The 12,155-nt window shown below is 43.6% G+C and overlaps 1 protein-coding gene across 8 annotated transcripts in view; it reads left to right on the top strand.

Moving 5' to 3' along the window:
• The window catches only part of chd3 (chromodomain helicase DNA binding protein 3), a 69,250-nt gene that overhangs the window by 19,200 nt on the left and 37,895 nt on the right, over nucleotides 1-12,155 (top strand). For 4 of the 8 annotated variants that reach the window (XM_049569455.1, XM_049569450.1, XM_049569448.1 and 1 more), the window contains exons 12-27: nucleotides 11-142; nucleotides 308-358; nucleotides 619-715; nucleotides 2,368-2,559; nucleotides 2,642-2,842; nucleotides 3,149-3,286; nucleotides 5,583-5,704; nucleotides 5,823-5,996; nucleotides 6,397-6,538; nucleotides 6,778-6,909; nucleotides 7,619-7,736; nucleotides 8,056-8,180; nucleotides 8,258-8,489; nucleotides 8,717-8,901; nucleotides 11,361-11,538; nucleotides 11,820-11,906. In XM_049569455.1, the coding sequence (XP_049425412.1) occupies nucleotides 11-142; nucleotides 308-358; nucleotides 619-715; nucleotides 2,368-2,559; nucleotides 2,642-2,842; nucleotides 3,149-3,286; nucleotides 5,583-5,704; nucleotides 5,823-5,996; nucleotides 6,397-6,538; nucleotides 6,778-6,909; nucleotides 7,619-7,736; nucleotides 8,056-8,180; nucleotides 8,258-8,489; nucleotides 8,717-8,901; nucleotides 11,361-11,538; nucleotides 11,820-11,906 (2,306 nt within the window). The remainder of the gene's footprint in view (nucleotides 1-10; nucleotides 143-307; nucleotides 359-618; nucleotides 716-2,367; nucleotides 2,560-2,641; nucleotides 2,843-3,148; nucleotides 3,287-5,582; nucleotides 5,705-5,822; nucleotides 5,997-6,396; nucleotides 6,539-6,777; nucleotides 6,910-7,618; nucleotides 7,737-8,055; nucleotides 8,181-8,257; nucleotides 8,490-8,716; nucleotides 8,902-11,360; nucleotides 11,539-11,819; nucleotides 11,907-12,155) is intronic. The other 4 variants (XM_049569454.1, XM_049569456.1, XM_049569453.1 and 1 more) reach the window with 3 other exon arrangements.

Raw genomic sequence — 12,155 nt, 5'->3', positions numbered from 1 at the left:
TCTGTGCCAGTGTGGATAAAAAGGGGATGTACCACTACCTGGTGAAATGGAGAGACCTGACCTACGACCAGTGTACCTGGGAGAGAGACGACATGGACATCCCTGAATTCGCAATTTACAAGGCAAACTACTGGAGACACAGGTAGGACGTGTTGGAAGCATATTTCACCACCACTGACGTCATTATGGGAAAAAACAGACCATTTTTATTATTATTTTTTTTACAGCCATTACTGTCGAGTTGTTTTCAAAATGACTGCAGTGATGATGTTGTTTCAGCTTTTTTTTTTTTTTTTCATTACGTTAGAGGTTTATCAGGAGACTCGAGAGTACCCGAAAGTACGGGAACCTACTGTAGGTCAGTGCATAGTTCAGCTTCAACATTTATTTCTTGTATTTACACATCTCGTTTTGTTTATTTTTGTGTTAACATCGACAAAATATTCTGGTTTTTATTCTGATGAAGACAATATTCCTACTAAGCTGTTTAAATAGTTAGGAATAGGAATATGCTCATTAAATGGTCATTATCAAATTTGAAGTATTGTTCTGTTTGGAATAACAGTGTAATATTGGTGTGCATGAAAACATAGTCACTGATATTTCTCTGTCCAACAGAGATGCAATAATGAAGGAGGATCCAGACAAACCCAGGAGGATAAGGAGCAAGAACCAGGAGGGTGAAGAGGAGTCTCCTGCTTCGCCGGTCACTGATGTGAGTTAACTCTAGTTTCAGTATTTTGTCTTTCAAGCTGCTTCCTGTTGGTATTTTACACCAACTCTTCCATCTGACTCTCTGGAGCTTCAGTCAGGTTTAGAAAGACAACCAAATTGTTTGGAAATGGGGGCATTGCTTTTATTTTTGATGATTAAATTTTAAGTATTCTTATGCAATCTATTCATCTTACCTGTTTCTTACAAGGTGGAACCATATTCTCTTTATGTGTATATTAATCAGGTCAATGAAATATACAGTCATTTTTCAAACGTTTGTTAAGTGGATTGGTTTTATCTTGTCAAACAAAACTAACTGGCTTCTAAACCAAAGGGTGCATGTTTCAGCAGGAATATGATCCAAAACTGGGGAGAAATTAACATCATCAGCAACCAAGATTACATGTTTCCCTGACGTTAGCATGTAGCTACATGTAGCAGTATATTTGCAGCTTGGGAATGACTGTAATGGTGTAAAGCAGCGCTCTCTACACTGAAAGGTACTTCTAAACACAACCGGACATGTTTCAGCAGGAACATGATTCACAACTGGGGATAAATTAACAACACTGGCAGCCAAGATCACCTGGTTTGCTGATGTTAGCATGTAGCTACATGTAGCAGTGCGCTTGGAGCCAGAGAATGACTGCGTATAGCGACAATTTCTGCTGTCTAAACTCAAGTACAATTTGCTTAGTTTTGATAATTTCCTAAATTTTTCCTCTGTTAAACTGTTTTTTTAGTGTTTGCAGAACTCGGCACCAGATGTTCTGTGCAGTCTTTTTAGCAGACAAAATAGTGATAGGATCACCAGGGGTACAGCAAGTGGTAACTGTAAAATCTTGCGTCATAAGACCTCCTTTGGGCAATCAGCCTTCTCTATAAAGGGCTCCCAGATGTGGAACTCACTACCGACCGAAATAAAACTAACCCGAGACGTAAGGATTTTTAATAAAAATGTCTGGCTGAAACAAAATCAGAGCTGCATGCACTTTTAATGGGTCATGACTTGGTATGATTTCAGAGGTACTGTAAATTTTATTGTATTGGTATGTAATTTTGATGTCTTTTTTCTTTTACTAAAAGCCTAACTAGGGACGGGAGTTGGAAACTAGCATTAGCTATAATCTCTGTATGCAGAACATCAGTCACATTGACTTGTTTGTAACGAGTGGAAGTGTTACTATGTTAACCTGCATTGTCCCTATCAAATAAACTAAATTAAATTAAATTAAGTGGACATATTTCAGCAGAAATATCATCCGAAATTGGGGAGAAATTAACAACATCGGCGACCAAGATTACATGTTGCCCTGAAGTTAGCATGTAGCTACATGTAGCAGTATATTTGCAGCTGGGGAATGACTGTAATGGTGTTTATCATCACTTTTCACTATGAAAGATCACCCATTAAAGCTTCTAAACCAAAACAATGTACACAACCAGACATGTTCCTGCAGGAATATGATGTGAAATTTAACGACACTGGCAACCAAGATTATGTGTTATCCAGATGTTAGCATGTAGCTACATGTAGCAGAGTGATTAATTTAAACACTTGCGGTAACCTGTCTGGAGCAGATGACCATATGAGTTAAATATAAAATGAACTGTGTCCCAATAAGGTCTCATCTCTTTGCTCTCTCCTTCCAGCCTACGATAAAATACGAGGAACAGCCCGACTTTGTAACATCGACAGGTGGGACGCTGCACCTGTACCAGCTGGAGGGTCTGAACTGGCTCCGGTTTTCCTGGGCTCAGGGCACAGACACCATCCTGGCAGACGAGATGGGCCTCGGCAAGACCATCCAGACCATCGTCTTCCTCTACTCACTCTTCAAAGAGGTACAGGAGCCCCTTTGGTCCTACTGTTGTCTCGTTTCACTGAAAAGACTGTATGAATTGTTCTTCCTCTTCCGTCCCCCAGGGCCACACTAAGGGTCCGTTCCTGGTCAGTGCTCCGCTCTCCACCATCATCAACTGGGAGAGGGAGTTTGAGATGTGGGCGCCCGACTTCTACGTGGTGACGTACACGGGAGACAAAGACAGCCGAGCCATCATCAGAGAGAACGAGTTCTCCTTCGACGACACGGCCGTCAAAGGAGGGAAGAAGGCCTTCAAACTGAGGGTGAGAAGGGAGAGGGACAAAATATTAAAATTAAATATGGGGATGATAGACGATGACGAGGAAAGTCGTGAAGTAATTGTTTGATCTAATCAAGTTATTGTTTTTAAAGATCCTTGATAAGTCTTTGAAAAATGTAACTCAAAACTCTAATTATTTATTAGCTGTTTTTGAGTGACAAGTTTGATCTGAACCATAACTCGAAAAATTAGCTTGCCAAATTTAAACCTGTTACCATAAACATTAACAACTATAATGATATTAAAAAAGCACATATATTAAAATCCTTTCTCTTTTGTCTCCCTGCAGAGAGAGGCTCCCATCAAATTCCACGTGCTGCTGACCTCCTACGAGTTGGTGACCATCGACCAGACGGCGCTCAAGTCCATCGACTGGGCCTGTCTGGTGGTGGACGAGGCCCACCGCCTCAAGAACAATCAGTCCAAGGTACTGGAGCTAATGTGTGTCAATGTTAATATAAATCCCACTAAATCAGAGGTTCCCAACTGGTGGGTCACAGTCTAAAAGCGGGTTGAGGTTTCCATTCTGGATGGACCGCAAGTGACTCGCCAATGGAACGAGTCACTTGAACTCAAGTTTGAAAAAACAACGCTTTAGTACTGTATTGTAAATTTTCAGCTCAGAGCTTTTATTTTGAAGTACCGTTTTCTGCTGTAGAGTGAGTGACTAACAGGCAGCTACTTGACAGAGACATGGCCAATAACATGTATGATGCCGAATATGTTAAACTGGACCGTAGCTGGACCAGTTGGGAACTACTGCACTAAATAGTTTATTACATTTTTGATAAAAAGGCCTCACATTTTTAGAGGATTGTCACCCTTACATGTACTGAGAGGGAGATCTTACAGTTGTAAAAAATGCTGGTCAGTAGGGCTGACAACGTCCTCGTGGTTGGTTGCTATGCTCTTGTTGGACCAAATTCTCATTCGTAAAAGAGTTGTGTGGTTCATTTCGCGCATGTGTTTTTTTCCCAGCTGAAAACACCCAGCACTTGTCAGGAAACGCCCAGCTGGGAGTGCTAGAGCACATTGGAGGCGTAGCATTTTTGTTGAGACAATTTGGTTGCATCTGGTTGCTATGAAACGGAATATCTGCGGAAGTAAAAATGTAGGTACAAGATAGAGTACTCGCTTTGGATTAGGGCTGCTCTCGACTAAGAATTTTCCTCATCGACCAATAGTCGTCATTTAAGACCATTAGTCGACTAGTTGCCTGCACGTTTATGATATTAACGTAATTACTAAATGATATAATTTGAGTTGAAGGTGTGAGAAAGAATAGTATCAGTAACATTGTTAACACTGTGCTACATTACAGAGAAATACAAAACCGTACTAATGAACCTTCATTAATATAGGCCTATATTTTATCTCCAAGTGCACGTCACACACTGAGCGAGCCGCCTGTTAATGACGCTGTGGGCTAATGGGCATGTAGCTACTTCCATGTTTCAGATGATACGTCATGTTTGTAGTCGACCAATGAAGATGAGTTTACATATCACTTTGGGTTCGTCCTTCACCTTCTCAAAATGATCCCACACTTTGGATTTCCTGCCCGACATGTTATTAACTAGCCTGTGGAATAACCGCAGGTACCAGCCCTGGAAATTAACATGAGCATGGACACTTCCTGTGTCTGTCCTTTCAAATTAAATTCCCACATGGTCCAGTCATACAGGTTTTGGTGCAGATCCTTATAGAGTTTCATGTTTATTAGTTATTTTCTTTTTCTTCGACTAAGCGACCAACGAAATCTTGCCAACTACTAACCTTTCTGGTCGACAAACATTTGCTCGACTATTCGGGAGGATTGACCCCCTAATCTGTGTGGGTTCAGTATTAATTTATGCTCTATTGTTGTCGTTCTGTGCTTGTACATTTATGATGTGACGGTTGGTCTTTGTTGTATTTGTCCTGCCCCTCCATTGTAATTAGACAGCTGGGTAAAAAGTGACAGTGACAAGTGCAGTGTTTAACCCGAAGTTGGACGTTTTCAAACTCTTGTCGACCAGAAAAAAAAAAAAAAGCCAAACGTGCAGTGCTAAGTGCTAAAAAGATGCTCAGCACCCCGTCATGCTGCTGGTGATTGTAGCATAGTGTAAATATGCGGCGCTCCCAGTGCAAAGAACTGTCAAATATGCTGGCCTCAGGAAATAACCGCTTTGGTGGAGACACAGTGCTGCCAGGTAGAGTGCGCTCAGGACACTGTGGCTGATTAAGATAACCTAGAGATTTCTTTCACCCATTGACCAATAGATTGGTTGAAATGTAGGGAGAATTTTAGTCTATCTGAGGCCTGTACTACGACGCCAGGTCGACTCATCCAGGATATGTTTTCATTATCTGGTGACTAACCCTAACATTGGCCGTCTGGATAACCGGTACTACACACTTCTACAAACCTGGTCAAAAGAGAACCAGCTTTGTAGGACTGAAAACCCAGAGTTAACCCTGAAGTTACCTCACTAACTCCAAATCCTGCTCTGTAGTACGGGCCTCTGGAGTCTCTGTGGTTGACGCCAGCCTTACTGGTCAGCACTCTCTGGTGGACAAACCATCAAATGGCAACACTCTTTTTGAATTAACTACAGTATCCTTGACAGGTTTTGGCTTTTTTATAGTGCAAGTTTGTCTTACTTTAAAGCTAGAGCTGAATTTTGTTAGACATGTATGTAAAATAACTGCAGATCAGTGAAGGAGTTTTCTTGTCTTTGCAGTTCTTCAGGCGTCTGAACGACTATAAGATCGACCACAAGCTGCTGCTGACGGGAACTCCTCTCCAAAACAACCTGGAGGAGCTGTTTCACCTGCTCAACTTCCTCACACCCAACCGCTTCAAGTACGACTTCTCACACACGCACACACACATATACACACAGGTATACCTAAAACTGTCACATACAAAGAATGTTTGAGGGTATTATCAGTCCTTCACCCAGTTCCATCTCTGTGTGCAGTAACCTTGAAGGCTTCCTGGAGGAGTTCGCCGACATCTCCAAGGAGGATCAGATCAAGAAGCTCCATGACCTGTTGGGGCCTCACATGCTGCGGAGGCTGAAGGCAGACGTCTTCAAAAACATGCCCGCCAAGACCGAGCTGATTGTCAGGGTGGAGCTGAGCCCCATGCAGAAGTACGACACACATTCACTGGAGGGTTCGGAGGGGAAATGTGGATTTACGCTGATGATGGACATTTTTAGACACGACATGACTCGACAAAACTGGGCATTTTTTAAAGATTAGTTAATTAATGAATGAATGAATGGCATGAAGGTTGCATTTAACCATTATTTCAACTCTAAACTGTTAAGGTTTAAATGGAGTTGTAGCAATCCGATGTTTTGCAGCACAAAATTAATAACTTCAATTAGTAATATTGAAGTGAGGCAATTCCTCAGAAAGTCTTCAGGATGTTTTCATTAAAAATTAAACAATGTAGGGTGGACAGGAGAAAAAGGAAGTTTATCTTAGTCTGTGTGTGCGGCGCTGTGATGATCATGTCCTCATTTGTCTTTATGTTTATAAAAACAGAAAATACTACAAGCTGATTCTGACCAAGAACTTTGAGGCTCTGAACTCGAAAGGCGGAGGGAACCAGGTGTCCCTGCTCAACATCATGATGGACCTGAAGAAGTGCTGCAACCATCCCTACCTCTTCCCCGTCGCCTCCATGGTGAGAACACACACACACACTCTTATCCTTGACAATACCCCCTTTGTAGCCAAAGACAATGCTTTGATAATAAATTCTTTGGATTACTCCTAAATGGCAAAACAGTGACACCTTGTGGTCATTTTCAGTAGTGCTTGTTGTAACATATTTGTACTTTTAAGATGTATTTTATGGTTAAAGTTACAGTTAAGATGCAGACATGTATTTGTTCCTCATGGCATGTGTGTGTGTGTTTGTAGGAAGCCCAAAAAACCCCCAACGGTGCTTACGAGGGGTCGGCCCTCACTAAGGCCTCTGGGAAACTGATGCTGTTGCAGAAGATGCTGAGGAAACTGAAAGAGCAGGGGCACCGAGTGCTGGTGTTCTCACAGGTACACACTCACATGGACACACACAAGTACAGTATGCTAAGCACAGGCAAGTACACACACCAGATGGACACCTCCCTTCACAGATGTTAAATTACTCCCATGACGCCTCCAGAAGGTTCAGCAGCAGATTGATTCCAGCTGTGCGTGGGTCATCGAGTGTAGATGAAAACACACACACAGGTAGGGCTGTAGCAAATATCATTTTTTAAACATTTAAACTTCTGCTGAGGTTTTCAAATGATGAAGTCATCTCTGAAAAAATACAAACTAAATCCTCAAACTCAACAAGGGACATCTTGTAGGCCATTGTCTTTATGATGACAGGATTGTGGGTAGTTTAGCTCAGATATTTCTTGACCTCAACGAGTCTCTAGTCGTCCAGTCTCTGTCACACACGAGACAGCAACAGAGTTCTCTTTATGCATCCATGGTGAGGAGAGGAGCCAGTATGTACAAGCACAGAGCGAGTAGGTGGAAAATGCATTTAACTCTGGGGGCAGCGAGGCTTGACATTGGACAGTGGTGTAAAGTGCTGCGGGGGCGGTGCGTCCAGGAGCACCGACGCACATCTAGCCGCCGCCGGTGTGGGGTTGTACATTGAAAATAATAGGGGCGTGTTTTGTGTTTTGGCCTGAATCTTTACTGGGTTTGAAAATGCAGCATTTAAATTTTGGTTTAGACCAGCTCTCTTTCTCTCTTCCGCTTACAGATGACTAAAATGCTGGATTTACTAGAAGATTTCTTGGACCATGAAGGTTACAAGTATGAAAGAATTGATGGAGGCATCACAGGAGCGCTGAGACAAGAGGCCATCGACCGCTTCAATGGTGAGATACTGGATCATATAACCTTTTTTCGTATTTGTTGGAACGGTTCCTACGTCTACACAATACATGAGACAGTCTGTGGAAAAAAATCATGTTCCTGTGCCTCCACTTAGTGCTTCTGATGGCATTTGCTAGAATCCTACACGGCAGTATGAAAGAAATCAGAGCTGAGGAGTCTCTAACGCAGCTGTCAGTCACATCAATCACTGCTTGTGAACTGCGGTCAAACTAGGCAAACCGTCAAAAACCCTGAGCTATCCCTTGAATGTTACTGGCTGTTTGTATATCTTATACACTCTCTCTGTCTCTCTGCTCGCAGCCCCTGGTGCTTGTCAGTTCTGTTTCCTGCTCTCCACCAGAGCGGGAGGTTTGGGCATCAACTTGGCCACGGCAGACACAGTCGTCATCTTCGACTCTGACTGGAACCCTCACAATGACATACAGGTACTGTGGACTGGCAGTTGCTGAGTGAGGTAAGGATTCAGATACTCCATGTTTCAGCTGTATCGCTCTCTGCACAGGCGTTCAGTCGAGCCCACCGAATCGGACAGGCCAACAAGGTGATGATCTACCGGTTTGTGACGCGAGCCAGCGTGGAGGAGCGCATCACCCAGGTGGCCAAGAGGAAGATGATGCTGACCCACCTGGTGGTCCGGCCAGGCCTGGGCTCCAAAGCTGGCTCCATGACCAAACAGGAATTGGACGACATCCTCAAGTTTGGAACAGAGGAGCTGTTCAAGGATGAAGTAGAAGGTAAAGTGATAGAATATTTCGTTAAGGGATTTTGTTGGATTGATTCTGACAGGGAGGATTTGGCAGCCTTCCTCTCCTGAGTGAAATTATTTTGTCAAACACACTTAAATGTCTTGACTCAGTTGGTCTTATTCTGGTTTTATTGACAGCATGCATTTCTATGTGGAATTTGTCTGGAAGAACAGGACAAATCATTTCGCCTTTTTAACTCTGACTTTAATTGACAGGTATGAAGAATAGTTCAGGGGACAAAGTTGAGGACGAGGGCAGCGTGATCCACTACGACAACGTTGCCATTGAGAGGTTGCTGGACCGAAGCCAAGACGCCACAGACGACTCGGACGTCCAGAACATGAACGAGTACCTCAGCTCCTTTAAAGTGGCCCAGTACATGGTCCGAGAGGAGGATAAGGTGAGAGGGAGGAGGTGGAGAGCATGTTACAAATATTGCAACAGATGCTGTTGTTGATAAAAGCCAATTGTAAATGCCTTTGTTGTCTGTGATACTGAGTTGAATATTTGGGGATTTTGGACTGTATGTTGGGGTTCTTTTGGAGTTTTTTTTACCATGTCTAACTTTGATGGACTGGATGCTGAAAGAGGCGGTGCTACTGGATTGGTGACTTTAGGCCCAGTTTCGGTGTGGTACCTTCAGAACCAAAAGTAACCCTTCAGACATGGTACCTAGACTCTAGTGTTTCCACCGCAAACAGTACTCTTTTAATTTTTTTTTCTAAAATTGATGCATGTTTATAAACACATATGGCCTCACTTTGCGTCAATCATGTTTGTACTCTGCCTCCAAAACTTTCATGTGTTATTACAGTTTTTAGAAAAGGTTCAGTTTGTCGCAATTTTTCTGTCAAAAGCCTTTAGTGACTCGTTTGACCATGAAGCAGTGAAGATAGTTTACTTTCAGCAGGTCAGACAGCAATATTTTGGTGCATGATAATCAAGGTGGACGTATTAATGGATGAGGACCGCACACAAGACAGAAAGCAAGCAACAGTGTAGAAACAAAGAGGCAGGAGAGCTCAGCCCCTTCAGGTAGCCACAGTGCCAAATGCAAGACTCCTGCAGAGAGTGTCAGCCACCGGGGAGGTAACACTGTAGCATAAACAAGACTTAAAACAAGAGAGACTCAGGCATGCAGTTGCACATTTGAGGGCCTACTTGCAAGTAAACCCTCAAATGTGCAACTCCATGTCTGAGCCTCTTGTATTATAAGTAACTCTGGAGGATGTCAGCAGGCAACTGGACTTGCTTGAGTTTCTTGAAGACATCGAACCATCTTTAAACGCAGGAGGTGGCCTACAACACCATTTATCACCCATCTACAATGCAGTCTTGGCATCCCTCCCCAGACGACTTTAAAACCAATTCTCACCTGGTCCCACCTGACCCTAACGACACACAAAATGGCCGGGTGGGTCAACGACTCACATTGTGACCTTAATGACTCTGAAACTAAGAGCTAACATGTGACCCCAAAGACTCTGTGAAGGCCCAAACATACTCGGGTGGAACGTACATGGAACGGACTCCGTGGAGGTCCGCGCAGACTCAAAGCGGATGTCCACAAGCCCTGTGCGCGCAAAGCTCAGATTTTACGAGCGCGCGGACTCCGTTCCGCGCACCAGTGACTGCTCGGCATGTATTTTTCACATTGCAGGGATTTTTCACGGACATTTTTACAGGAAACTACAACGCAGAAGTGTGCTTGACTATGAAAGCCTGAATGACTGCGGACATTCCTCGCGAAGTCCGCTCCGCTAATAGTACGCCCGAGTATGTTCGGGCCTTAAGGGCCGTTTCATAGCTGACGTAAAGGCACGCAGACGCGAACGCATTGGGACGCATTGAGACGCATTGGCCACCATGATGCGTGCTTGCATCTCAAAATGTGTTGTTAATTTTTTTTGATACACAACGCAGTGACGCGTGTAATACCATGCATTGCCAGCGGGGGTAATGCAAGTGACGTACTTGAAATTAACCACTTTTTGTTATTCACAGAAGAAGCAGGTATGAAATATGGCAGGTGAGGAGGAAGAACTTTGCGAACTCATACGGGCACACCCCCATTTATATGACAGTTCTAGTGCCCTGCACTCTAATAAAATAGCAGTACTAGCTAGCTGGAATGTACCGGTGACTCTGCTACCCCCTATTGCGCGAGTGACATATTGCATTTCAAGTGTCGCCCGCGTCGCTTGTGTTCAATGTGTTGATTATGAAAGGAAGTGCGTTGCTTGTGTTGCTTGTGTCGCTTGCATGGTTGCGTGCGTTGACTATGAAACGGCCTTAAGAGGTCACACCCACACAGGGTTTAAAGCCTGCAACTCCACACCAGTCCTTACGAACGGAAGAAGCTTCTTGGATGAGGGGCGAAACGTCTTTAAGAAACCCAAGCAAGTCCAGTTGCCTACGATATAGCACTTATGATAACTCGAGAGGAGAGATGCAAGAGTGCAAATCTGGCTTTTAATTTTGTCCTGTATTGCGAATGTTCGTAAGGATTAGAACAATAAAATGCACGGACTCAGTGCGCCAGGTTTTTGTCAGATTTAAAAAATGCATACAAAAATTTCGGACTTGGTGTGCAAAGGCCTTGAGAGCGCTATGTCAAACACCCAGCTACATTTGATGTGTAAATAGTGAAGCTTTTCTCTGTCATGATTTCAATGACTAAGCCCTTTTTTCAGCTCTGCGGGAAATTTTGTAAAGAAAGTTTTAACTTAACTTTATCTGAGAATGTACGCATGTTGTAGTAACATAACAGATAACCACAATCAGTTATGCTATTTCAGAGACATTAAGTCAGATGACAGAATGACAAATGTCTGCAAATAATTCTCTCTGATGCTCCAGATCGAGGAGATTGAGCGGGAGATCATCAAACAGGAGGAGAACGTGGATCCGGATTACTGGGAGAAACTGTTGCGGCATCATTACGAGCAGCAACAAGAAGACCTGGCGAGCAAGCTGGGCAAAGGCAAGAGGAACCGCAAGCCTGTCAACTACAATGACGCTGCACAGGAAGACCAAGGTAGGGACTGGGTTTGGACCTGGTGCTGGATAAACTCCTGTCAGCTGTGTATATCAAACTGTGGATTTAAAAACAAATCCTCTGTCACATGATCCTATGAATGATTGCTGAAAGTAAGACTGCATTTGTTATTTATCGTCAAGATTTATTACTTACTCTAAGCTTATGATCTTTGTAGAATTAGCAGGACTTTAGATGATGTGTCCTGTGTTTGAGTTACTGCTTGCACAGTGGAGGTGAATGGGCCTGGCCTATTGACAGACCACCATGTGCTGTTTCAGAGTGGCATGCTGACATTTCAGATAACCAGTCCGAGTATTCAGTGGGCTCCGAGGAGGAGGACGAGGACTTTGACGACCGGCCAGAAGGTAAGCAGGAGAAAGAGACATCAACCAGAGCTGCGCTGCTCACGAAACAATGAAAGATGCCTGTTGGAGTACACACACACACACAAATTCAGGTCTGTGTTGAATTACAGGTTGAAATTGATTTAGTTGTAACAGTTGCCTGGCAGAGTCCGACATGTTAGATTGCCAAAAATGCAAACAGCCATCCACCTCCTCCCCCCTGAACCTTCAGACCTCCTTGAGGAGAACACTCCAAACATGTCAGAAATT

This window comes from Epinephelus fuscoguttatus, linkage group LG23, assembly GCF_011397635.1.
Source record: "Epinephelus fuscoguttatus linkage group LG23, E.fuscoguttatus.final_Chr_v1".
Taxonomy (NCBI): domain Eukaryota; kingdom Metazoa; phylum Chordata; class Actinopteri; order Perciformes; family Serranidae; genus Epinephelus; species Epinephelus fuscoguttatus.
The sequence above is the reverse complement of the archived record's forward strand: the minus strand, read 5'-3'. Positions and strand labels throughout refer to the sequence as shown.